Source organism: Coenobita brevimanus, chromosome 60 (assembly GCF_032717465.1).
Source record: "Coenobita brevimanus isolate Jiangsu-jjx chromosome 60, ASM3271746v2, whole genome shotgun sequence".
Lineage (NCBI taxonomy): Eukaryota > Metazoa > Arthropoda > Malacostraca > Decapoda > Coenobitidae > Coenobita > Coenobita brevimanus.
Window position 1 is genome coordinate 29,430,240 of NC_137013.1, and position 27,841 is coordinate 29,458,080.

Here is a 27,841-nt window from a genome sequence, read left to right on the forward strand (position 1 = left end):
GGGAAAGACTGAAAAGGGAAAGTTACTTTACCTATAAGCTACCAGTGTGAATAACCTGAAAGAGAAAGTAATCAAATAAACAAATATCTACAGCAAGAAATTATCTATGGGTATGTTGAGTTAATGGGGCATCTGTAGACATCGCATGGAAATTGTTCAGTGCACAGTATGCATATTCAGGGGGGGTGCAGCAACCTTGCCTAGTGCTTTTAAGGTAGGCAACAGTCAATCAGGCCCCAGCTACGTTTACTTCACTGAGACCTCTCCCATGCAGGACAAGTTCACAAGCTACCTCCTGATGCAGTGACCCCTGGTACATTTTAAAAAATCCCAATGGTGGTCATTTAACTAGCAGAGACCTTCAGTGATCCACAGCCCATCACAGGTTGAAAGTAAGAGTAGTAACCGTTAACTCAGGGCTATCTGTGCAGATCCTAGTCTGTGCTTATTACTTTATTTGCACTGAATAAATTGAAACATATATAATGACATGACGTGACGCTGTGTACAGGTACGTTAATTCTACGGAGTGTCTTGTAGACAGGAAGGGAATGAACTTACACATAGCTGGTAAAAGTAAGTTATTCGGACAGAAAAAGAGTCAGCTGAGGATTCCCGTGCAAGTACTTGTCTATTTTGTTTTTAAATGTCTTAAATGAGATATTGTTCATGATATCTGAGGGTAATCTGTTCCAGATATTTACGACTCTGTTGAAGAAGAAGTGTTTTGCTTCATGGGACCGGAAACGCTTTCCTATAATTTTGTTGTCATTACTCCTGGTTTGACTCGACCGGTCTCTTTCAAAATATCCCTTCACGATTTTGAAAACTTCAAAAAGGTCACCTCTTAACCTGCATTTCATTGGGCTAAATAATTTAAGTTCTTCAGGGCATTCCTCATATGGTTTGTTTCTCAATCGTGGTATCAGTTTTATGATTCTTTGCTGTATTTTCTCGTCGGAGGAGGAGGAGGAGGAGGAGGAGGAGGAAAGCAAACAGCAACAGACCTTATGGTCCTTTCGAGGCTGCTAGTTACAGAGAAAACTATGACTACAAGATCTAACTCTACATGCTGAAGGATAAGGATAGTAAAGCAAGAAGGCTCCCCCCACCACCAAACCCTCCAGGAAAAAGTGTGAAAAAACACCATGCAACATGGAAAAACTGACATGGAAATTTCATAGGAAAAACTGGAAAGGAAAAGTCACATTCTATAATACTTTGTCAATAAGCTACCCGACTAAGTAACCTGAAAGAGAAAGTAATCAAATCAACTCCTTTGCCCGGAGTCGGACAAAAAAAAAAAAAAAAAAAAAAAAAAAAAAAAAAAAAAACGAATAGTTACGGCATGACATTATAAATTGGTACATTGAGTTTAAGGGAAGTCTGTGGACATAACGTGGAAACTACACACTGCACAGTGTGGATGTTTAGGGGTGGTGCGGCAGCCTTGCCTGGCGCTTTTGAGGTAGGCAGCAGTCAATCAGGCCCTAGCTCCGTTCACTCCACTGAGACAAGGAACTCTCCCATGTGGGACAAGTACACAAGTTTCATCCTGAAGCAGTGACCCCTGGTACATTAAAAAAATCCTGATGGTGGTCACTTGACTAACAGGGACCCTCAGTGATCCACAGCCCATCACAGGTCGAAAGTAAGAGTAGTGACCATTTACTCAGGGTTATCTGTGCAGATTCTAATCTGTGCTTATATTACTTTATTTGCATCGAATAAATTGAAAAATGTATAATGACGTGACACGACACTATGTACGGGTACGTTGTTTAAAGTACGTCTTGTAGACAAAAGGGGAATGAACTTACACGTAGCTATAAAAGAAACTTATTCGGACAGAAAAAGAGTCAGCTGAGGATTCTCGTGCAAATACTTGTCTATTTTGTTTTTGAATGTCTCAACTGAGATACTGTTCACGGTATCTGAGGGTAATCTGTTCCAGATATTTACAACTCTGTTAAAGAAGAAGTATTTTGCTTCATGGGATTGGAAACGCTTTCCCATAATTTTGCAGCCATTACTTCTGGTTTGACTCGACCGGTCTATATCAAAATATTTATTCATGTCTAAGTTGTCATATCCCTTCATGATTTTGAAAACTTCAATAAGGTCCCCTCTTAACCTGCGCTTCGTTAAGCTAAATAATTTAAGTTCTTCAAGGTGTTCCTCATATGGTTTGTTTCTAAGTCGTGGTATCATTTTTGTGAATCTTCGCTGAATTTTCTCTAATTTTTCAATATCCTTTCTGTAGTACGGAGACCAGAACTGCACACAATACTCAAGATGGGGGCGCAATAGTGAGTTGTACAAGGCAAGTATGACTTTTTCCAATTTAAACTCGAAAGTTCTTCCAATAAAACCCACCAGCTTGTTTGCAATTTTAACCGTCTCGGTGCACTGCTTACTTGGTTTTAGGTCATTTGATATTATCACACCAAGATCCTTTTCATTGTCTGTACTTGATAACTGGATATTGTTCATTTTGTTGTTCGCATGGACGTTGTTACTTCCAATGTGAAGTACTTTACATTTTTCTGTGTTGAATTTCATTTGCCATTTTTCTGCCCAGCTTGCTAAAGTATTAAGGTCATTTTGTAACTCCTGCCACTGTGATTTTGAAGTTACTTTACTGGTTATTTTAGTATCATCTGCAAATTTGGATACTTTACAATTTAGACCCTCATCAATATCATTTATACAGATAATAAAAAGTATCGGTCCAAGGACTGAGCCTTGGGGAACGCCGCTGATCACATTACGCCATTTGGATTCCTTTCCATTTATCACAACTAGCTGTTTTCGGTCTGAAAGCCAGTCTTGTAACCATTTCTGCGTATTTCCTTTTATTCCACGTGCTTCTATTTTGCTCATGAGACGCTTGTGAGGGACAGTGTCAAATGCTTTCTGAAAGTCGAGGTAAATTATATCTACTGCTCTTGAGTCATCGTATGATTTGTAAACATCATGGAAGAAGTCCAGTAAGTTAGTTAAGCACGAACGACGATGTCTGAATCCATGCTGCGAGTCTTTAATTACTGTATATTATTTTCTTCTAGATAATTAACTATTTTATCTCTTATGATTTTTTCCATTATCTTGCACACTATTGATGTTAAGCTGATTGGTCTGTAATTTCTTGGGTGTGACTCATTTCCTTTTTTGAAAATAGGTGTTACATTTGCTGGTTTCCATTCGCATGGAACTTTCCCAGTACTTAACGATTTGTTGAATATGACAGAGAGTGGCAGCAGTAACTCATTTTTTGCTTCTCTGAGAATTCTCGGTGATATTTTATCGGGGCCAGGGGTTTTCTTTATGTTGGTACTATTTATGGCTGAAAGGATATCATTATTATGGATAGCATAGTTACTAAGGACTGTGCTATTTGCTTGGTTTGTGGGTAGCAGTAGGTTTCTGGTGGTGTTTTCAACTGTAAAAACAGACGCAAAGTAATCATTAAGAATGTTTGCCATTTCAACCTCATTTTCTGTGTGTTTGCCACTGCTCGTTTCTAGAGGACCTATTGATGTAGTCATAACCTTTTTCTTTCTAATGTAACTGTAAAATTCTTTAGGATTTAATTTGCAAGTACATGTATTATCGATGTGGATCTCCAGTGCTCTTTTGCTTTGTTTAATAAGTCTTTTCGATATGCGGCGTAGATTTTCGTACTGTAATTTATCATCATTATTTTGTGTAGTTTTATATTTATGGTATGCCTGTTTTTTGGCTATTAAGTTTCTTTTAATTTCACTGGACCACCACTTTGGTTTGCTATTACCAGCTGGACCCCTGTCACGTAGTGGCACACATGACTTTACCACTTCGTTAAATTTTTTGGTGAATATTTCCCATGCTTGGTTTATGTCATCGGTTTCACACATTTGATTCCAATCGACAGTTGCAAGTAGCGCTCTGAGCCTAGTGAAATCAGCTCTACGATAATCTGGGACCTTTTCTTTGCTCTCCATTTCTTTTACTTTTTCAGTAGTAATATTAAACTATAATTCGGTGATCACTTGAACTAAACTCAGGTCCTATTTCAACGTTGTTGACTAGGTTATCATTTGTAGTCAAGCTGATGTCTAGGATATTGTTTCCTCTCGTTGGGTATTCTACATGTTGGGAAAGAGCGCTTTCTTGAAGATTCGTGTAAAGCTCTTGTCATGAGTGTGCTGTTAGCGGTTCACCCCACTTTGTTACCGGTAGGTTAAAGTCTCCAAAAATTATGCTATCCACTTGACAACAAATTTCCGCAATTTGATCATAAAGTTTTTCATCTATCTCAGTTGACTGTGCTGGAGGACGGTAGACGAGACATACATTTATTTTGTGTGAATTAATATTTAGCTGAACATAACTGGTGTTGGGTCTGGTTAGTACTTGGATGGGTGACTGCCTGGGAACACCAGATGCTGTTGGCATCCCTACGTGTCAAGTGGGGCTGGTGGAGGATTAGTGCCCCTCCCTGTAAAACAATTAACTCTAAGCCCTTGACCACCCCATTTGGGACACATGGCATCTGGCAATAGATGGATGGATGAATAACTGGCATCTATGTTGGTAATACTGGCTTTGGATAGCACAAGGGGGTGGAGACTAGTTTTCACATATAGTAAAACACCGCCACCAGCTCGATGTGGTCGCCCACAGCTTAAAATATTGTACCCTGTTAATGAGTATTCCGCCAGAAAGTCATGGTCAGATGTGTTAATCCAGGACTCTGTAATGCCAACAATGTCATAATTTTCTAGGTAAATAAGAGATTCTAAATCCTCAAACTTGTTAAGTAGACTACATGCATTAACATAGAAGACTCTAATTCCGTCCCAAACAGTTGGTGTTATGACTCTGCGGGTATTTACGTTGAGGTCACTGCTCCTGGACGTTTCGCGTTTTTTTATTTGAAGATGGCAACTTTTTCGTGTAAAAGTCTACCTAGCTGTGCCGCACCTACAGAGTTTAAATGGAGACCATCTTTCTGGAACAGAGTATGTTGCTCATAAAACTGGTCCCACAGATTGACAAAGTCAACTCCCTCTTGCGTGCAGAGAGATTTGAGTCGGTTATTTGTGCTGAAGGCCTTACCATAAAAACTATTCTCTGCCTTGACCCTTGGGAGTATACCAGATATCACATTAGTGGATTTAGTTTTGAATCGTTTGATCATTTCATGATATTTTGCTAGCAATTCCTCCGATCTATTGCACTTCAGATCATTTGTACCAACATGGATGACGTATAGAGTTTTATCATTTGCGTTTTTTGTGACCTCATCGCAGGCTTCTGTGATATCACATAGTCCACCTCCTGGAAAACAGTACCTCTTTCTGCTGCTGGAGGAGCGTCCACAAAATTCCTCCAGCTGACTGCGTACAACAGAGTCCCCAATAAGCCTTGTTTCTTCTGGCTCATCAACCGCTTTGGCAAGGATCTGGTAGCGATTATACGTAGTTATGGGAAGGTGCTTCCTCGTACTTTTTCCGGGTTTTGCGCCATTTCTTACAACAGTAAAGGGGGCTTCGCTTGGCGAGGAACGTACTGAATCACTGGGTGAGGAAGATACTGGTACACTATCATTTGTAACTGCCTGATGGGCAGGGGCTTGTACGAACTCAGTTTGTACGCGTCTTCCTTCCTGAGTGCTGTTGCTGACTCCTACGTTTGCCGCTACAAACTCTTTCATTATCTCAAACTCTGCCTTGAGTTCCCTGTAATTTCTCTGCGATTTGGCTAAACCATTTTCTAGATCTCTTCTCAAGATGCATAGTTTGCACACAGGTGTCGAAAAGTAATCCGAAAAATACTGAGGCGCAAAACGACCAGTACATTCCTAGCAGACCTTCAGGATAGATGGCATTTTGCAGCAATATTTCCAAAATCCCACAAAAATAAAAAAAATAATATACAACTGGTTAAGGGATGTTGTTACAAATGGACAGTTTACTCTATAAATGAAAATATTGAATTTCTAGGGAGATTCATTTACTTTTTATATACTATCTTCCTTTACCAGTATAAAAAGAATAGAAAATCCACCTGCTATAGCACAATCCAACCTACATGAATTCTTTTACCAGTGTAAAAAGAGTAGAATATCTGCTTGCTATGGTACAACCTAACTTACCATGAATTGTGTAAAATGAAAAGAAAATCTACTTGCTATGGTATAATCTAGCTTACCATGAATTGTGGAAATACACCATACACTGATTCACTGGAGAAAAAAGGAAAAACAAAAAAATAACAATGGAATGTTGGGTAAAAAATCAAAATAAAAACCTAGCTTCACTCAGTGAACAATTGTTTATAGTGTACAAACTATTTCACTGCTGTAACATCAATCACACAGTTGTTACTCTATACAGGAGACAATGTTATTCACTTGCACTAAACTAGCAAGCATCTCAGTTAATGTTTGATAATGTTAGACTTTACAGTAAGACGTACAAGGCTGATAGTGGGAACCAAAACAAAGGGTGCTAGTAGGTAAATACACTCTCAGTACACTACAACATTTACTTGTGAGAAAATATAATCTACTTGCTAGATATCGTTATAACCGACCTTGATCTGCGGGAAAATAAATTATAATATGACTGAGACCAGAAATAAAGGCAGGAAAGGGCAGGAATACGATGCAGAGGGTGGGAATATAATGTAAACAAAGGGACTGGCGAAATCTTGACACCTTTAACCCGCTCAAAAATTTTTACATGAAATCTATTTAAATACTTTACACGCGGGAAATGTGGCTAGGACTCTTATACACTTGTCTATTCACTTTCACACCAATATTCACTCAAATTTGTCGTTAAAGCACTTGGATATGCAGAGCGTTTATGAACACGTCTTTCCAAGATGGCTGCCGTGGAGGGGGGAGGAGGAGGAGGAGGAGGAGACCTGCTAGTGTTGGTTTAATGAGAAGAAAACACAAATGATTGGTCTGAACATGAACAGCCAATTGTCACTGGTCAGCACCCATGTTTGCACTTTTCTATGCTGTCACTGGCCCGTGACCATAGTCAAACTTCATTATTAAGCATAACAAATACTTTCTAGATAGTTTTTAGATGTACTGGAGTAAGAGTATTGGAATGACATGCTTAAAAAAAAAAAAAAAAAAAAAAAAAAAAAAATTAAAGACAGATACCCAAAAAAGTTATTTAAGTACAGTTCTCAAGTAAATATACCATCATTACCACTCTGGAAAAAAAAAAAAAATATAAAGACAGACCACATAATGCAATAACTACAACACAATATACTGTACAAGTACAGTATACTGCATAAGTAATCCCTTTAATGTCCGAACGCCCAATATCCGAACATCCCCACTAACCGGACATAATCGTCCCGGGATCCAATATTCCCAAAATGGTCCGAAAACCGGGTTCCCCCCCCCCCCCGCCTGTAATTTGAACTTGCCGCGCGCGGTGCGGGACAGCTTTGTTGTGGAGCGTCATTCCTCCGACGTCCGATAGAGCGCCGTTGCATCCTCCCCACTTTCCACCTGTATCTCGCCACGAATGCACGCTCATCGTCATGGCTGCCCACGTGCTCGCTTTTGTGGTGGTTCCTTACCTGCTGCAGGCACTCCTGCTGCTCTCATGCCTCTCCTTCGTGTGTGTGATGATGGCCCCGCCGCCTGAGAAGAGGAAGAGAGTGGTGTCGACTCTGCAGAAGAAACGGGAGATATTGGAGAAAGTAGATGCGGGGTGGTCTTCTTCCCGCATCCTCCGCGAGTTCAACCTGGCCCGATCTACTTTGTTCGATATCAAGAGATCCTGAGACAAACTCATGCAGTACACGGCTGACTTCTCGTCGAGAAGCAGATGCAACGTGGAGAGGAAGGTGATGTTTACTCCCAAGTTTGCTGAAGTCGACCGCTCCACATTGATTTGGTATCGACAGCAACGTGCTGCTGGTGTGATGGTACATGGTATGGAGCTGAAGGGTTCTGCTGCTGAGAAGTTCGCCAGGCTTCACGACGCCCTAGACTTCAAGGCATCCGAGGGTTGGCTCTTCGTGTTCAAGTTACGGCATGGCCTTACCAACCGTAAAGCTCATAGCGAAGCTTTGGACGCTAACGAGGATGGAGTTGACGAGCTTCGGCACAAGGTGAAGGGCTTGATCGACAGGGAGGGCCTCACTCTCGGTCAAGTCTACAATGCTGACAAAACTGGTTTATTCTATCGCTCTTTGCCAACGAACTCTCTAGCCGAGGAGACGGAGAAGCGTGTACCTGGCCGCAAGCTCTCCAAGCAACGGATATCTGCTTTGTGTTGTGCCAATGCTAACGGCATGCACCGGCTTAAGCCCGTTATTGTTGGCTGTGCAAAGCAGCCTCGGTGTCTTCGTGGGGTGATGGATGTCCTTCCTGTCGTCTGGTACCATTCTTTGAAGGTATGGTTTACAGCCCAGATCTTCAAAGCCTGGTTCCACTGCCACTTCGTCAAGGAGGTCATCAATTACCAGACGAAGACACTGGGAATCCCGCGCGACCAGGTAAAGGCCCTCCTTCTCCTCGACAATGCACCTGCCCACCCGTGTGACAAGGACTTGGTGGCTGAGAATGGCCGCATTAGGTGCATGTTTCTGCCACCTAATACGACTGCTCTCATCCAACCAATGGACCAAGGAGTGATCGTGGTAACAAAGCGCTTATACCGTCGGAAGTTCCTGGACGAGGTGATGGTTGTTCTCGAGGACGAGGACGAGCGCAGGGAGGGACGGGACACGCGAGGCCAGCGGACTTTGGAAAACCTTCACCGCTACAACATCAAGTCTGCAATCTACAACTGGGCCAGTGCATGGAAGGAAGTCCCTGTCAAGACTCTAGAAAATGGTTGGTCTCGTCTGCTTCTCGGAACGGATGTGGAGTACGATTTTCTAGGGTTTGACTCTGAAAGAACAATAATGGCCCCCAGTCCCGTGCAGCCCTTAAATGGGCAGGGGGTGCTAAGAATCTCACGGTTGCCTCAATTACAATCTAATTCCTTTGTTAATGCAAAAATTACAATTAAAATTGGTAACTGGAATGTGAGAACGCTAAATCATGACGGTAAAATCGATGAGTTAGTGAAGGTTTTTCAAAATTACGGACTTGATATTTGTGCTCTGACAGAAACTAGAATAACTGGAGTCGATAAGTTGGATTTGGAGGATGGTATACGTTTATTGATATCTGGCCGACAGGACGGAATGCATTATCAGGGAGTAGGATTGTCGCTGCGTTGTAAGGCAAATAAGGCTTTATGTGAGTGGGATCCTATAGATGAGCGATTGTTATACGCACGGTTTAAATCAAATCATGGCAACATCAGTCTGTTTGTGTCTTATGCACCTACTAATGATGCACTCGATGAAAGGAAAGACACATTTTATGAAAAGTTGCAAGAAAGAGTAGGAAGGGTACCTAGACATGATGTTTTGATCTGCGTTGGAGACTTTAATGCAGTAATGGGCTGTTCAAATGAGGGATTTGAGGCATGTATGGGTAAGATGGGAGTTGGTAGTAGGATGAGTGAAAACGGAGTGAAGTTTGGAAGCTTCTGTCTAGCAAATGACTTAGTCATCGGGGGCACACTCTTTCAGCATTGCAATATACACAAGACAACTTGGGTGTCGCCGTGCGGAAAATATAAAAATCAGATTGATCACATCGCTATCAGTAGGAGGCATAGAAGTTCTCTGCTAGATGTTCATGTTAAATGGGGAGCGGATATTGGTAGTGACCATCAACTCAGCATTGCAAAAATAAGGTTTAAACTTAAAAATCAGAAGAAGGAAAAATCTGGTGTTGGTAGATACGATATTGTTAAGCTTAGAAGGGAAGGAGAAGAAAAGGAGGAATTCAGATTAGAATGCAGAAATAGGTTTTTGGTGTTGGAAACGTTGGAAGAGGGGGAGAGAAGTGTAGATGAGATGTGGGAGGATGTGAACAAAGTTTTGCATGAGACTGCTGAATGTACGATTGAAAGGAGACATAGATTCAGGAGAAAGAAATGGATATCAGAGGAAACGTGGGATATGATAAAAAAGAGAGGTGAGGCTAAATTGAGGAGTGAGATGCAATGCGTTGATGAACGAGAGATTGAATTAGCAAGAGCTGCGTACTGGAGTTTGAATTCAGAAGTAAGAAGGTTAGCTAGGAGAGATAAAAGATGTGTGGATGAAAAGGTTGCAGAGACTGAACTCTTAATAAACAAAAATGATGGACAGAGTCAAAGAATAGCATATGAATCGATTAGAGAACTGAGTGGTAATGCAGGTAAACGCAAGAAAATACCAGTTAGAGACAGGGAAGGAAATTTATTGACCAAAGATGGAGATATTAAAAATAGATGGAAAGAGCATTTTGAGACAGTTCTTAATAGACCAATACCACCAGAAGAGGATATACCGTCTGCTCAGGAAGATTTAAATATAGAAACAGGAGAGTTGAGGCTTGCAGAAGTGGAGAAAGCAGTAAAACAGTTAAAGAATAATAAGGCACCAGGGGAGGATGGCTTATTTCCGGAAATGTTTAAAGTGGAGGGGGATAGATTAATAATGATCTTGACCAAGCTATACAATAAGATATGGGTGACGGGGTTACTACCATCAGTTTGGAAGAATGGTGTAATTGTTAAAGTTCCGAAGAAGGGAGACCTGAGTGAATGTGGTAATTGGAGAGGAATCTCTTTGTCACCGATAGTTTTGAAAGTTTTCAGTAGAGTGTTTAAATAGGTTGGAGCCGGTGGTTGAGGGTATTCTGAGGGATGAACAGGCTGGTTTTAGAAAGGGACGTGGTTGCAATGATCAGATCTTTATAGTTAGGCATTTGATGCAGCAAGTTAATGAAATGAGAGTACCGTTAAGTCTTTGTTTTGTTGATTTTGAAAAGGCTTTTGACAGTGTTTCGAGAGAGACTATGGGGAAGATCATGAGACATTATGGAATACCAGAGAAGTTTGTGAGGGTCATTATGAACATGCATGAGGACACATTTTGTAAAGTGATGGTTGATGGTTGTCTGATTCATTTGAAGTCAAGTCCGGAGTAATTCAAGGTGGTGTTCTATCGCCTTTACTATTTATATTGGTCATTGATTACATTATGAAACAAGTTGGAACAGAAACCGGTGCAGGTATACTTTGGGGAGAGAACAGGAAACTTTTGGATTTAGATTATGCAGATGATATAGTTTTGATTTGTGATGGGCCAGAAAAGATGCAGAGAGTGTTGGACTGTTTGGTGAGTGAAGGTCGCAAGGTGGGTTTGGTTATTAATTGTGGAAAAACTGAAATAATCAATATGAATATGGAAAATGCACAGGAATGTGTAATTGGAGGTATGGTTGTAAAGCAAGTTGATAGGTTTAAATATTTAGGTACTTATTTAGCCAAGGATGGTTCTTTGAACTTTGAATTCGAGGTAAGGTTAAAGAAGGCTAATCAGGCAATGGGAATGCTTAAAAATATTTGGAATAATAACAATTTTTCTGTGCATACAAAAATCAAACTTTATAAGGTAATGGTTAGGAGTATCTTAATTTATGGACACGAGTCTTGGTACAGCAGTGACTATGGAAAATAAATTCTTGGTGTTTGAAAATAAAGCACTTAGAAGAATATTAGGAGTTAAGTGGTGGGAAAGGATACCAAATAGTAGAATTAGAGAAATAATGGGAGTGCAGCCGATCGATGAATATGTTAGATTCTCACGATGGAAGTGGCTAGGACATGTGTATAGGAGACAGGGAATAGTACGAGGTACACCAGGGTGGGTGGCACTTGGTAGGAGAGGTAGAGGAAGGCCAAAAGAGACGTGGGTGAGGACAATGAGACGGGAAGCTGGAGATGAGTGTTGGGGAGATCTTGAGGAGTTAGCACAAGATAGGATGTGGTGGTGTGAGTTCATCGAGGCCCTATGCATCCCCGAGGGTGCCACAGGAAATGATTGATTGATTGATTGACGTAGAATGACTTCCATGCACGGCTACGTACACATGGCGATGATGTTGATGTGGACGATGTGCGTGAGTGGTTGGATGACGACGAGGGCAATCCTGGGTATCAGATATTGTCTGATATCGAGATCGCATCTTCAGCTGCAGGTGTCAGTACGCAGCTTGAAGATTCCGACGGGGACGGCAACAATGATGCGGACTCATCTCAGCATGACACTACTCCAGCCATCCCCAAGCTGAGCGCACTCCGGGAACACCTAGAGTTCGTTCTCAACTACCTGGAACACCCGGTCTGTGACAGGGAGATGGGGCCCTTGGGACTTGTGGAGGAAGTGCGTATTTCAGGCAGCGCATCATCAATCGTCAGAATCGTCGGTCCTTGCGTCAATCAACCATTGACAGTTTTTTCAGGCCCCTGCCCCCCGCTGTGCCCAGCCCTGGCTCCACTCCATTGCCTCCCCAAGACAGGCCCTCATGCTCAGAGCCACAGCCCAGCACATCAGCCACGGTGGAGTCACCGCTCGACGTGAGTTTGCGTCTATCTTCAGAGTCGTCTGCAGCAGGTACGCCATCACCACAACCCAGCGATGCACCCCTAGGTCACCTGCCAGTGATACTCTCGGACTCTGACAGTGATTAAACAGCAAGAACTTCTCCACTAAACCACACGGGAATTTACAGTGTTGTGCAGTGAAAAAAACAGTGTGTTGTGTTAAGGATTTACAGTTGTGAGTGAAAAGACAAATTTGGAACAAAATTTAACATAAATAGACTTGTTTGATTTTGCTTTAGAAAATGGTTAGAAGAGTGGGAAAAGTTAAAGTGCAGAGTGCAACACTTATTAAGTTACAATGGAGCATTAGTTAGACAAGAGTACGCACTGTGAAGAGAACGGACTTCTGAGTGCGATTGACTAAGTTCAGTGCAAGACTTCATGAACAGTGTACTGGAAGTGCTTCAGGAAATCCTTCTTGCTGTCAGAGTCTGAGAGGAGGCAGTTATTCATCGAGATGGCCATGGACTTGCTGTAAGTAGGCAGAATGTTTCATACTGTACTTTTTTCCATACTATACTTACCTCAAACACCTCATTTCACTCTTTAATGTCCTTTATTGGTGTGAATAGGGTGTTAGGAGCTATGCATGTGCAGTAGGAAGGTGTTTTTATGAGTTAGGCTAGGTTTGGGTCCATAAGTACCAGTCCAGGAGCCAGTAACCAGAATGTTTAATATTGTATGAACCTACTACTAAATCCTCATTTTATGCTTCTTTTGCATTTATTTCAGTCATTTATGTGCCTTATTGGTGTGATTTGGGTCTTAAATAGGTGCTATGCATGTCCAGAGGGAGTTGTATAGGTGTTTCTCTGAGTTAGGGTCCTTAAGTACAGGTCCATAAGATGGGCCCAATATCCGGACAGGACCAGTATCCGGACCTGCCTATGGCCCTATTACGTCGGATATTGGAGGGATTACTGTATTACAGTCTACAGTAATGCACTCTACACCTGTACCTATACTTTGCAGAGCTGCATACAAGTTCCACTTCATGTCTCTACACTGCATGACAAGCCTAATCTTTTCCTGTAGCTTGGGAAATCATTTATAACAACGCAGAGTGGTAATCATGTACAGGCAGACCCCAAGATACAATACCCCTAGACGCAATAGCCCAGCACAGCGATGGGGGTAGAAATACCACCCTACCTTGCCGAAAGATGGACAAATCTCGGTTTAACGATGGGTTTTGTTTTTTGAAACCGATTTTGATTATATTTTTTACTTAAATTTTGTGTTTATGTTGATTTATAAACTGTTTTTTAGACAGATCAATGTGTTTTAGTCAAAGGTGGAGTGAACATTGTCATTTTGGGGTGCAGTTTACTAAGTTTGATTTTTTCCTGACTTATTTTTGATGACTTTTGGATTTTATTTTAGGTTTTGTTTAGCTTGTTTTAAAGCTATTTGGGAGTTTAGGTTAGCTAGAAACTTGTTTTTGGACTCATTTAGATGGGTTTAGGACTTGGTTAAGGGGGAAACCCAGGGCTCAATAACTCATCCCTATACTTTACATGTAAAATCTACCCAGAGATGCGATACCCCGCCTAGCGAAGGGTTTTTACTTAACCAACTGCATCGTTACACCAGGGTATGCTCGTACACTGCACTCACATATACAGTAACGTTAGGATATACAGTGAACTCTCAATTACTCGGTATATACCTAGCTGCAAAAGGGACATCAGAAGGTGATGTACTGAAAGAAATTGATGAAATACCCTCCCTAAACCCCCCAGAGGGAGTCTAATCCCGTACTGCTGTCCTATACTGAAAGATTTGTTCTCGTGCTTTCTTGATGTCCTGCAGGGTTGTACAAGGAGCATCAAAAATCTCAACCACCCAACTCACTGTTCATCCCTTGTCCAGTTTCCTTATAATCTCCTGCTTCTTCTCAAGTGATTACACCTTCCGGAGGTCCTTGGCAGCTGGAGGTGCCTTAGTGACACATGCCAGTAGATGGAATGAGGCCAGCACAACATACAGAGGGACAGGGGTGACAAACAATGCAATAAATTTCATCATGGGCATAGCTGCCATGTGGCATTACAGTACTGGAGAAAGGGCATGGAACAGTGGCCTTGGGGGAAGGGTGGGTAGGAGGGCTGATGTCATCCAATTTGCGGGGGGGGGGAGGTATGAAATGGACTGAGATGGAGGGATCCACTCACTTGATGTAGTGCTGCTGTCAGGTATCCGCCCTTTCCTCTCCTCCATCCTTCTTTCCTTCCATCCTCTTCTGTCTTTCTTTCCTTCATTCTTTCCTTGTCCTTCTGCCTACGGGTGACTTTACACTCCCTCTTCTGTCTTTCTTTCCTTCATTCTTTCCTCTTCCTTCTGCCTGTGGGTAACTCTACACCGAGTGACAAGCCAAATGGGTTCCTGTACACCAGGAAACCATTTACTACACTGGGTGGTAACCACATAGCCAAATTTTGGCACCTGGTGGTTTAATGGGTAATTATTGCGCTCCAATCAGATTGAGCCAGTGAAGGTTTATATCTAAGGGATGGTTGGGGTTGATTGCTCATGTAATGCCACTCAGGAATGAGTGAGGCTGGTCACTCTCATCTTAAATGTCGGGACCAACTGCCTGGCCCCGGGCTCCTACGCTCCACGTGGGACAATGTAGGATTGGATGATGGATGGATGAATTAAAAAAAATACAGGTAACAAATTTGAAAGAAACTTATCAAATACTGCAATATCAAAACCAGTGTTTTGATCATAAGACTCACAGCAGTGTTTTGGTGGTGAGACTCACAGCACTGAACTGTTTTGGTGGCAAGACTCACAGCGCTGAACTGTTTTGGCGGAAAAACTCACAGCACTGAACTGTTTTGGTGGCGAGAATCACAGCGCTGAACTGTTTTGGTGGCGAGACTCACAGCGCTGAACTGTTTTGGTGGCAAGACTCACAGCGCTGAACTGTTTTGGTGGTGAGAATCACAGTGCTGAACTGTTTTGGTGGTGAGAATCACAGTGCTGAACTGTTTTGGTGGCAAGACTCACAGTGCTGAACTGTTTTGGTGGTGAGAATCACAGCGCTGAACTGTTTTGGTGGCAAGACTCACAGTGCTGAACTGTTTTGGTGGTGAGAATCACAGCGCTGAACTGTTTTGGTGGCAAGACTCACAGTGCTGAACTGTTTTGGTGGTGAGAATCACAGCGCTGAACTGTTTTGGTGGTGAGAATCACAGTGCTGAACTGTTTTGGTGGCAAGACTCACAGTGCTGAACTGTTTTGGTGGTGAGAATCACAGCGCTGAACTGTTTTGGTGGCAAGACTCACAGCGCTGAACTGTTTTGGTGGCAAGACTGACAGTGCTGAACTGTTTTGGTGGTGAGAATCACAGCGCTGAACTGTTTTGGTGGCAAGACTCACAGCGCTGAACTGTTTTGGTGGCAAGAATCACAGCGCTGAACTGTTTTGGTGGCAAGACTCACAGTGCTGAACTGTTTTGGTGGCGAGAATCACAGTGCTGAACTGTTTTGGTGGCAAGACTCACAACGCTGAACTGTTTTGGTGGCGAGAATCACAGTGCTGAACTGTTTTGGTGGTGAGAATCACAGAGCTGAACTGTTTTAGTGGCAAGACTAACAGCGCTGAACTGTTTTGGCGGCAAGACTACAGTGCTGAACTGTTTTGGTGGCAAGAATCACAGCGCTGAACTGTTTTGGTGGCGAGACTCACTGTGCTGAACTGTTTTGGTGGCAAGAATCACAGCGCTGAACTGTTTTGGTGGCGAGACTCACTGTGCTGAACTGTTTTGGTGGCAAGAATCACAGCGCTGAACTGTTTTGGTGGCGAGACTCACTGTGCTGAACTGTTTTGGTGGTGAGACTCACAGCGCTGAACTGTTTTGGTGGCAAGACTCACAGTGCTGAACTGTTTTGGTGGCAAGACTCAAGGTGCTGAACTGTTTTGGTGGCAAGACTCAAGAACTGAACCATTTTGGTGACAGGACTTCCAACCAATGGGGCAGATTTTGATTTTGTGGCTTCTATAGGAATTTTTCAAATTCATTCCCTTTGTTGTGAGGGACACTGATGCCTGCCAGATGATGTACTGAAGGATAACTGAGTAATATGTGATATTTTTATGATGCTATATTTATTCTGTGACAACTAAAATGTTATAATACGAATATCCTCTGATACATCCAGGAAATCAGGGAGGAATATTTTATAATTTACCACCACAGCAAACATTATTTGCTCACTAGAGGCCCTGTGGTGACATGGCTCATCCGGCCCCACTCACTACATGACACATCGACACACATATGGTTGCTGTGGTCCAGCTCGTTTGGTTACGACAGTATTCTCTCTCTTCTGCTCACCAGTATCCAAGTACTGCATCTTCTTCAAGGGAAAGAAAGGAGAGGAAAACATTCAGCACTAATGAAAAAGTGAAAATTCTGGACCAGCTTCCAAAAGGAGAAAGTGCTTCTGCTGCTTCATGCCACTACTTTATATCAAGGCCATCATTTGTGGGATCAAGAAGGGCCAACATCATATGGGGTGCTAGCAGCTCTGTCCGAGTTGCAAGTAGGACTACATGTGACGTGATCCTGTGATGGTACCAGTGGTGAGTCAAGATAGCATTGCTGTGTCATCTGTTTACTCATGTGTTCCAACTGTGCAAGCTGCTTACCCAAGTGTTCTCTAGTCATGCTTTTGTTCAGTTTGTCCTCTGGTTAGTAAAAGTGCTATTCCTTATCAGAAATTATACATGTTAAGGCAACTTTACGAACTGTTATTGACCTCACACAGAACTTACTTTCTCCAGCATTACACAGAACCTAACCCTATTTTCTCCATCATTAATCAGAACCTAACCCAACTTTCTCTGGCCTCACACAGAACAGGACCCTACATTCTCCACAGAATTACATGCAATTACATAATGCGAAATTAAATCTCACAAATATTCTTGGAACCGATCTCATATTACAGTACTGTATATCTTAAAATTGCTGCATCTGATATCATGTGACCATTAATAACCCAGGAGTGCCGAGATATTTCTCTCAGCTAAACCAGGCAATCTGGCATTAGCCAACATAAAGTAAAAGCGGTGCAATGCAATGAAGATGTTAACTCTGCAGTTAAGCACTCTCCCTCAATTTGTCTCAACTCAGGTGTGCAATCTGTAATTCTGGTCATATAAGCATAATCTATTACCTCTCAAAATTATTCACATCTAAAATGCATAATTTCATCACTTGTAACTGCATAATGTGATGATATAAGTGGTCAGTCAGCATGACATCGCTACATCAGCTGTTTACTCAAGTGTTCCCTGTAAACCATGAAATCATTTTCAACGTAGGGTGACTACCTTATAACCCACCAATACATGTTCCCTACGTGTCAACAAGTGGGTTGGTGGAGGGTTAGTGCCCCTCCCCGGAAAATAACTAACTAAAAATATGTGTCAACAAGTGGGTTGGTGGAGGATTAGTGCCCCTCCCCGGAAAACAAATAACTAAAAATAAACACAAGAAGCCTCAGACCAAGACTGACCAACAGGTGATGATTATGGACCGAACAGAGGACACGGTAGGGATTGCGACATGGAATGTATGGGACGTGAATGATGAGGTGAGAGAGATGCTGTGAGGTGAGAGAGAGAGATTATCCAGGTGCTTCAGGGAGCTAAAGTGGATGTAAATGGAATAACTGAGACTAAATGGAGAGGTAAGAGTGTGGGAGAATGGATGAGGTATCTTATGCGTGGGAGTAGGTGAGAATGAGTGGGCAAACGAAGGAGTATGAATTGCTGTGTGCAAGAGATGAAAGGAGATATAAGAGAGTATAGATCAGTTGGCTCAAGGATTGTATGGGGAAGACTGAATGTAGGACTACAAATGTGGGCAATTGTGTGTGTGTGTATGCACCAATGCAAGACTGTGTATGTACAGTGAAATGAGAGTTCTGGGCAAATGTGGATGCGTCCAAAGAAAAGTTTGAAAGGACTGAGACAACATTTTTGATTGGTGATATGGTTGGAAAAGTAGGGAATGTGGAGGTTGATGGAGTAGTTGCCGAGTGTGGTGTGCCTGCGGAAGTGGATGAGAATGGCAGTGCTCTAGTGGACAGCTGTGCAGGGAGGGGGTTGGTGATAGCCAATACCCTCTTTAGACACAAAATGATCCACAGGTAAACATGGCGAGTGTTGAGAAGGGTAGGTGGTGAACTGAATGAACGGAGGGCAATGACTGATTATGGGTGTGTGTTGTGTGCATGACAGAATGAGAACATGTGGAATGGATGCAAAAGCATACAGAGGCTGGGGAAGTGGACTTTCTGACCACCAAGTGGTGGTGGTGAAAATCAATGTTCAAATGCAAATGCAGGAAAAGAAGGATGGAATGACAGGAGGAAGTCGTGAAAACGAGGAGATTGGAAAGGTTGCAAGAGGATGGAAAAAAAAAGCAGAATACAAAAAAGAAGTACAAGAGCAATTGGGTATATATGATTTAGGGAAGATGGGGAAGGTGGAAGGGGTGTGTACGATATAAACAGAAGAAATCTGTGCCGCATATGAGGTGATGTGTGGGGTGAAGAGAAGACAAAAAGGGGTGCAAGGAAGAGCATGGTGGAATGATGACGTGAGACAAGCTGTGGCACAAAAGAAGAAAGCATATACTGAGTGGATGGGAAGTAGGAGCATGGAGGAAGCTGAGAGATGGAAGAGGGAGTTATATGTAGTGAGGAAGAAAGAGGTGAAAAGATTAGTAAGAGAAAGTAAAATGATGATGAATGAGGAATTTGGAAAGAATTTGAGTGTAAAGTGGAGGGAACGTGAGAAAATGGTCTGAAAAGAGGTAAAGAGAGTCAGACAGGGTGATAAATGAAGTTAGTTGGAGTGTGAAAGATAAAAATGGTAGATTGTTAGTAGAGAAGGGAGAAAAAGTGGGCAGATGGAGAGAACACTTTCCTGTTAAACATAGAGAATGAAAGTGATGCAAGTAGAAGTGGCTGGGGAATGGTTGGGCGAAGAAGGGAGGTGAGAAGAGAGGAAGACATCAGCAGGATGGAAGTAGTAGAAGCAATGAAGAAAGTCAACTTGAAGAAAGCCCCTGGAATTGATAAAGTATGTGGTGAGATGCTGAAGCATGGGGGAGAGATTGTAGTAGAATGGATATGGAAGATATGCAGATTTGCCTGGGAGGAAGGTAGAGTCCCGGAGGATTGAAAGTCAAGTATAATTATTCCCCTGTACAAAGAAAAAGGGGAAAAAGGAGTGTGTGGGAATCATATGGGCATTTATCTTCTTAGTATAATAGGAAACATGTATGGTAGGATACTTATTGACAGAGTTAGGAAAATAACAGAGAAATTAATTGGAGAAGAACAGAGAGGTTTAAGGAAGGGAAGGGGTTGCATAAATCTGATATTCATTATAAGGTCTTTAATGGAAAAGTTTCTAGAGAAGGGAAAGAAGTTTTATGTGGCCTTCATGGATTTGGAGAAAGCATATGATAGGGTGGATAGATAAAGAATGTATTAAGAATATATGGAGTAAATGGGAAGTTGTTCAATGCCGTGAAGAGTACAGTCATTAATTAACATCCACGTTTTTAACATACACAGTTTTAAATATCCGCGGTGGATATACCATACAAGGTTTTAAATGTCTGCGGGTGGATACAGTACCGGGGCAAGATTCACTAAAGCATTTTATCTCGCTGAACTCTGCTGACATTGTTCACTGCAAATGTAACATTATCCCAGGCACAGTTCATGGCTGTTTTAATGACATTATCCAGTGAATCAAATATAACACTCTTCCTTTTGGCCACTTCATTTATTAATACCATTACTACATCAGGGGAAAAGTTAGGGTGGGCTGGAAGTATTTCTTTTCCTCCATGTTCTCTTTTGCAATGTTGGCGGCGAAGGGCCTTGTTGTGTTTCCCAGCTGATACAAGAGGAAAGCTCCATGATTGGTTGCTCACACCAAAGCTTTGTATGTAAGAGTCTCTGTCACTGGCTAATCAGAAATCAGCTGGGAACGATTGAAACACCTGATGAACCTGATGACCCTCCTCCCATAGCCGAAGACAGTTAAAATGAAAATTTTAACTGTTTTTATAGTTTTTCTTGCCCTTATTACTGTACTGTTCGTAAAGATGTACAGTACATAGGAAATGGGGGGTGCTGTTAGTCATAGAACATTTGTTTTTGTTGTTGGCAGTGTCGATAACGTGGAGGCTGGAGGAAGGAGCTGGAACAAGTAGTCAGAAGAGGCCATCCAGTAGTACTGTATTCATAATTTTTAACTTTTTTAGTGTTTTTGTATTAATTAAAGTGGTTGTAAACATGCACATAGGGTTTTTCTTTATTTATAAGGAAATGAGGGGTCCAGGGGTGTTTTTAAAGGGAACAGCAGTTTTAACATATTCGGGTGTCTCTGTTGCCTAACCCCCATGGATATTAAGAGACCACTGTATGTATGACGGTGCTAAGGTTGCAGTGCATGTGGATAGTGAATTCAGTGAATTTTTCTATTTGAGTGTTGGACTGAAACTTGTGTTACGTCCCCGTGGTTGTTTATTTTGTATATGGATAGGGTTATCAAAGAGATACAAGGCAGGGCAGTGGATGCTGAAGCATCCTAAATGAGAGAGGGCAATGTATAGAAACTTCCTGTACTGTTGTTTGCATATGATACTGTACTGTCAAGTGAAGACAAAGGGGAATAAGCATGGAGGAGTGTGTACAGGCTCGGACACACTTGCCTCGAACATGTGATTGACAAGACGAAACAAAGCATCAGGTTAGATCTGCTTCAGTATTCGACTCTGAATGTTGGATGGACCCCTGAGCTTCATTTCTTCTTGACAATCACATGTTCGTGGGCAAGTGTGTCCGGGTCTTAATAAACGGAATCTAATGGTCAATGTAGAGAAGAGTAAAGTTATGGTCTTCGAGAAAAATGAGGTCACTGGATGTACAATAAGGCTGGATGATAAGGAAATGGAAAATGTGAGTGCATTTAAGTACTTGGGTAGCACGATGAGTAAGGATGGAAGTTTGGAGGATGAAGTGCTTGAAAGAGTACAGCAAGGAAAAAAGATTACTGGTTCTTTGAAAGCAGTGATAAGAAACAAGGAAGTGAGCATGGAAGAAATACTGTCACTGCATGAAAGTACTGTGATACCAACTATAACATGTGAAAGTGAAGCTTGGATCTTGTTGGAAGGACACAAGTCAAGAGTGAGAGCAGAGGAAATGAGTTATTTAAAGGGAGCATGTGGAGTTACACTGAGAGACAGACTGACAAATGAAGAAGTGAAGAGGCATTGTGGTGTGGATGTGGATGTGACAGAAAACTTTAGGAGAAATACACTGAGGTGGTCTGGCCACATGAAGAGAGTGGACAGTAAGAGACTAATGAGGAGAGTTTATGTGAGGTGGAGAGGGGGAGGCTGAAAATGAGATGGAGGGATGGAGTGGAGAAGTATATGAGGGATACGGGTGTGAACTGGGAGCAGGGGGGTGAAATGGTGGGTGACAGGGTGACATGGAGGTGATTTGTTTGTGACCACCCCTTATGGGACTGAGGCATCTGGCAATAAATAGACAGACCGACAATAAATGCATAATAAATTACAAACACTATAGTATACTATATGGGTATACTACAGTATTCTATACAGGTATATGGTACAGTAAAAGTACTTACTTGCAAAAAGGCATCAACATATTCATGGCTGCCAGATACCTGCCTCAGCTTACCCCCTTCCTAAGCTGACTGTGGTGGAAATCCTAATGACCGGCTCACCTTCGAAGTAACATAATCTTGGCCTCACATTGGTCACAACTGGCCATCTGTATTCTCTGATGTTTTAACTCTAGTGACAATAATAATTAATGACCCGCCTCTGAAAAGGCAAAAACTTTGCCCAACACTGTACTTCACTGATGAAATGCCCCTGGTGGCAATACAACTAACCTTTCTTCGAAGCAGAGTAAACCTGGCTCCACACTGGTCACAATCAGCCATTTGTGTTTTGGGTGGGGCTGTGTCTGGGGCCACCTTGGGGGAGCAACGCCAAACTTCACTGCACCATCGGCTCCCTGCACCACAACCAATGTCACCCAGCATCACTTTCTTGCACCCTTACCCCACCATCACACCTGCAACACAACAACATGGGATTAATCATCCTTAAGTAACATAATTCTGCCACACAATTTATATACAGTATTGTGCTCACATACCACAGTGACCAGCTTACATACACCTGCCATAAGCAGTTATACAGAATAAGAACACAAAATGGAAATATTCACTGTTAGAACAGCAATGTTATTCATGATATAATAATGTCTATGACAAAATAATTAGTTACCCATAACATCTACCATGGTAAGGTTGGCTGTTATGCTAATGCAGTGGTTGGGGCAGGGATCACAGTCCATCCCAATGATTTAAATAAATCAATCAAGTGAGGCAGATTGTGTGCATGAAGGATCAGTCACTCCAACACTTGGGTCACACCTGTACAGTACTTTACTACAGAAAATGACATACATTATTAGGACACAAACACCCAGCAGACATAATATAGAAATGATCCTATGATGTATTATCATCTAATGGTTACTTGTAACCCAGGAAACCATTTACAATGCTGGGTGGCAACCATGCACCCATTAAATGGGGTGCTGCGGAGTCTGCTATGGTGCCCCTGTTAACTCTGTGGAGACACACACATGCGTTACCCAGCCAAAAACCAAACCTCCACACTTTTCCCTGTGCCTTGTTGTGGCAAGGCACTGTCAACCACAAGGGAACATCAGTCTACTGTATGGGAGTGCCCCGCAAGGGCAGCAGCTTGCATATGATTGATGGGGCTGCTTGCACAGGCAGACTAGAGTTGAACAACAACAACAACAACAACAACAAATTAGCACAAATATTGCATTGCTTTACAAGGATGAGACAGAGATGATCCCCTTATTCATAGGCCTGTATTACTCACCAAAGTTATTTGTAAATTTCTGAAAAAATTAACAGGAAAAGACGAACATGTTTTCTTGGAGAAAATGAGGCAATAACTGCAAATATTTAAATTTTCCACATTCTGAAACACACACACACACACACACACACACACACACACACACACACACACACACACTCACATACAGTACACACACACATGCAGAGAGAGAGAGAGAGAGACTGACTTAACAGCAAATAAAAACTTCAGTACAGGCCACCTATAACAAAGTCCTACAGACACCTCCCATGTACTGAACTTCAGTTTATCAGGTAATGGGCCAAAGCAATTTTCAGGTCAGCAAGTTTTCATTCAGTCACTTTTTAAATATTCTTTTAGTGTTTCCTTTTTTGGGAGGAGGGCAGTAAATTTCTCTGTAAATCACAGACTACTGCAACTTAAAAGTATCAATGGTGTCCATAAAACTGAGATGCCAGTTCCTCCAATATACAGAAGAACACAGCACATATGGAAAATATTGTGATATTTTGAAACACTTTCCTTACAAACAACAATGACAATCTGTACCATCAGGGACAGCATCCACAAATAACAATCAATTTCCTATCAAAACCACAATTTATTTCTGCAAAAGAATGAAGCATTGGAAGTTCCTATACTCTACACTACTCTCCTTATTTTTCCTACAACAGTCTTACCAGGTACTGTACCAGTATTTACTGCACTGATAAATTTCAATGCATTTTTTTAAGACGAAGAATGAACCAAAGACTGGACACCCGCAATGTTATTTATTCAAAGAAAAACTAAGAGTCAAATTCATGATCCATTCACTTCAAGATCATGAGTTTATGTAATCTCACCCCTTTTGATAATGCTGTATTCAGATATTTTATAGTACACAAGAACCCTTCACTTACCTCACAGAACAAAAGAATGTAAGAAAAGAGGATCCCTGTATAAATATATGAGAAATATGGAAGGAAGAACACAATGCTGGGTGGGAACTGTCAGTGAACTTTTGCTTGCTATAGTCCTGTACCATGCAGAAAAACAAACAGATGGAAGTGGAAGCTGAGATAATGAATTCTTCAAGATGAATTAGTCAACACCTGTTACTCATACAGGTACACTACAGCATGCAAATGTTTGCTGGGTAGACACACAAACCATCACAATGCTATAAAACACTAATAGTAACATACTATTTAAAACTGGGCTCCATCATCATCATCGTCATTGTCATCATCACACTTCCTCCTCCTCCTCCTCATCATCATCATTATCATCATCATCATAACCAAATGGCATTTACCGCTATGATAAATGCAGTCCGTAATATTTATAAACAAACCCAAAGGAGAATTATCAGCTGAGATAAAAATGAGCCACACCTCAAATATCTTTTATAATTAAAAAATACTAAAATGCTATAAAAAAACATAAGCTTATATGCAGATTTAACTCCCTCAGACCCCAAGATTCACTCTCAATTGAGTAACATTTTCTGGAATTAGCTGGAACAGAATACTGATGCAGTCCCAACCGCGAGTAGGCTAATGGTACCAGTTATGGTACCAATATCAACACTATCAGGCTGCTATAATTCACTTTCAGCTGAACTAAATCATTTGGCATTTGTTGGAATATAAGACCAGAACTGTCCTGACCATGAGAGGGCTAAAGCCTATTGTACATGATCAGATACCAATACAGAACAGCTTATTACAGCACAATCAGGAAAAAAAAATTGCCTAATATTTCACTAAATCTACTTCACACTTAAAGTCACATCTGTCAATTTCTTCCTTGATGCATTGTATCAATGAATGCTATATACAGTACTGTAAAGGCAGAGAAACAAGTCAAGCCATTCTCAGCTCAGGAAGGTTCACCAACAGATGAAGCAAGAGGCCGAAGTGATGAAACACTGAGCAAACATTCTCTCTGATGTTACATAGCTAGATCCCATTGTGTAACAGTTTCTTCTGGTATGAAATCTATCTAACTATCTATTTATTACCAAACACCTCAATCCTGTAAGAGGTGGCCACGAACAAATTGCCTCCATGTCACCCTGTCCAATGCCACTTCACTGTCTTGCTCCCAGTTCACACCTCCCTCTCTCATAGACCTCTCCACTCCATCCCTCCATCTCATCCTCGGCCTCCCCCTCCCTCTCCCCCCCCCTCTACCTCACTCGCATACACTCTCCTCGTTAGTCTCTCGCTCTTCATCCTCAACACATGGCCAAATATAATAATATACCCAAACCCATCTCACACAGTTTACTCTTAGCTGAATAAAATCATCTGATGGTAACATGAATATAATAAAAGCAATCCTGGTAGAAGTTAAAGGATTTTTTCCCCCTTCAATTCTTACGATAAGATCTCAAGCTGAATAAAACTGCCTGATGATAGTAAGAACAAATTAAAAAATATGAAGATATAAATTGAAAAGAATAGTGGAGACTTTGGGAAGTTAATAAACATTACTTTTACTTCTTTCTGTATGAAAGACTTTCCCTAAGTTAACATAAAACTATCTGGCAGAGAGAGAGAGAGAGAGAGAGAGAGAGAGAGAGGGGGGGGTGAGGGGGGCAGAGGGTGATAGGAGGAAAGTAGCCAAGTATGGTTATTGGTTAAGGTATTGCTGACAGTGTTTGCATAAAGTTTACAATAACACCAAACCAAACACATGTGGTAGCTGATCCAAGTACATTCATGCAGACCAGTTTGACTGTGTGAAAGTTTATGAATACTGTGCATCCTTCTGGCAAGTGACTTCACATGCTTACCTTGAAATCATGTGTGTTAATCTGAAAAACACATTTCAATCAGGGACAAAAGTTTATCTTTTATTTCACTACTAATTTTCTTCTTCTGGTTAATATTCCTAAGCTGAGAGCGGCTTGATATGTTTTTCTTCCACAGGTGATATGCTGACATGATTCATCTGGGGAAGAAGTACCACAGGTGCACCAAATGTGAAGTAAAAGCACTGTAATTGTGTCACAGGGTTTTTAGAATATACTTTATTAAAGAATGATATTCAATAATACTTGAGAACAAGGATAAAGAATTGACTTGTGAAAATCAAACAATGATTACTTTATGCCAGCTTACTTCGCCGATTCTCTAAGGACAAGAATTTATAAACTTTCTCAACAGTACACAGCAGAGACTAATTACTCACAAATGCTGTTTGTTAGTACTGTTAGCCTCTGTAGAAAGTGACTCCACCCTTGACAATCAATATCTAATGCTATTAATGATAAACAGTTCTTGCTGGTGCATTAACTCCAAGTTGCACAACGGATTTAAGTTAATAAAAAGGACTGGCCTAAGTACCAGTTATGAATAATGCAAAGCGTTTATGCAAACTAGGAGCTGCAACTAGAATAAGCTTAATACGGAGAAATAAAACAGGAGTTTACATTACATTAAGCTCAAGAAAAGGAACTGTTAATTTAATGATTACAATGAAACAAATTTACATTACATGTTTCAAAATGAATTCAAATAAGAACACACTCACTCGCTCACTCAAAAGCTAACACTTAAGCCTAGGAAAATATGAAAAGAAATACTGGTCAGAGAGTGGGCTAAGCGGATGACTGGGCGTCGTTGCTCAGGAAGGACGCTGCACACGCTGAGCCTCTCGCCAATTCACGCTAGGTGGGAATTCAGGAACTGGACAACGGCGCACAGTGGTTGGACTGACCATTTTCGTTAGCAAAAGTATAAGGACGTTACACCCATATTTTCATTTACGTTTTATGTATGGTAATAGGAATAAATATCTTAAAAATTGATGTTTTGTTTTTTCACATTTAATTTATAACAAATTATATTTTCCATGTTTACAGAATGTGAATTCCACATAGGCAAACAAGTATGTAAATGACAGTAAAGCAGTAGAGTACAAAAAACAAAGTGTCAAATTATACAACTTTCAATACTTTTAAATTATCTAATTTTTTGTTTATAGTTTCATAAGACAATTATGTAAGGTTTTTCGGCAAGTCATTAATACGTGCACACACACACATTATAATCAAATGAAAAGGAATACTCTGTGTGTTAATTGTCATTCAGTCTGGCAAGGCCCACAATATTTATATTTACAAATATAAATATATATATATATAAATATATATATATATATATATATATATATATATATATATATATATATATAAAGGGAAAAAAATATCCAATATACGTATTTACAAAGGAAGATTATACATGCAAGTGAAGTATAAATATTCACAAAGTCTTAATTGTTTAACTCTCTCTCTCTCTCTTTCTCTCTCTCTCTCTCTCTCACACACACA

At 41.2% G+C, this 27,841-nt stretch overlaps 1 protein-coding gene across 3 annotated transcripts in view; it reads right to left on the minus strand.

Moving 5' to 3' along the window:
- LOC145403197 (E3 ubiquitin-protein ligase RNF34) overlaps positions 1-27,841 on the minus strand; it is a 214,781-nt gene that overhangs the window by 102,775 nt on the left and 84,165 nt on the right. For all 3 annotated transcript variants that reach the window (XM_080275011.1, XM_080275012.1, XM_080275010.1), the window contains exon 2: positions 22,488-22,672. In XM_080275011.1, coding sequence (XP_080131137.1) covers positions 22,488-22,640 — 153 coding nt within the window. In that variant the 5' untranslated portion in view covers positions 22,641-22,672. The remainder of the gene's footprint in view (positions 1-22,487; positions 22,673-27,841) is intronic.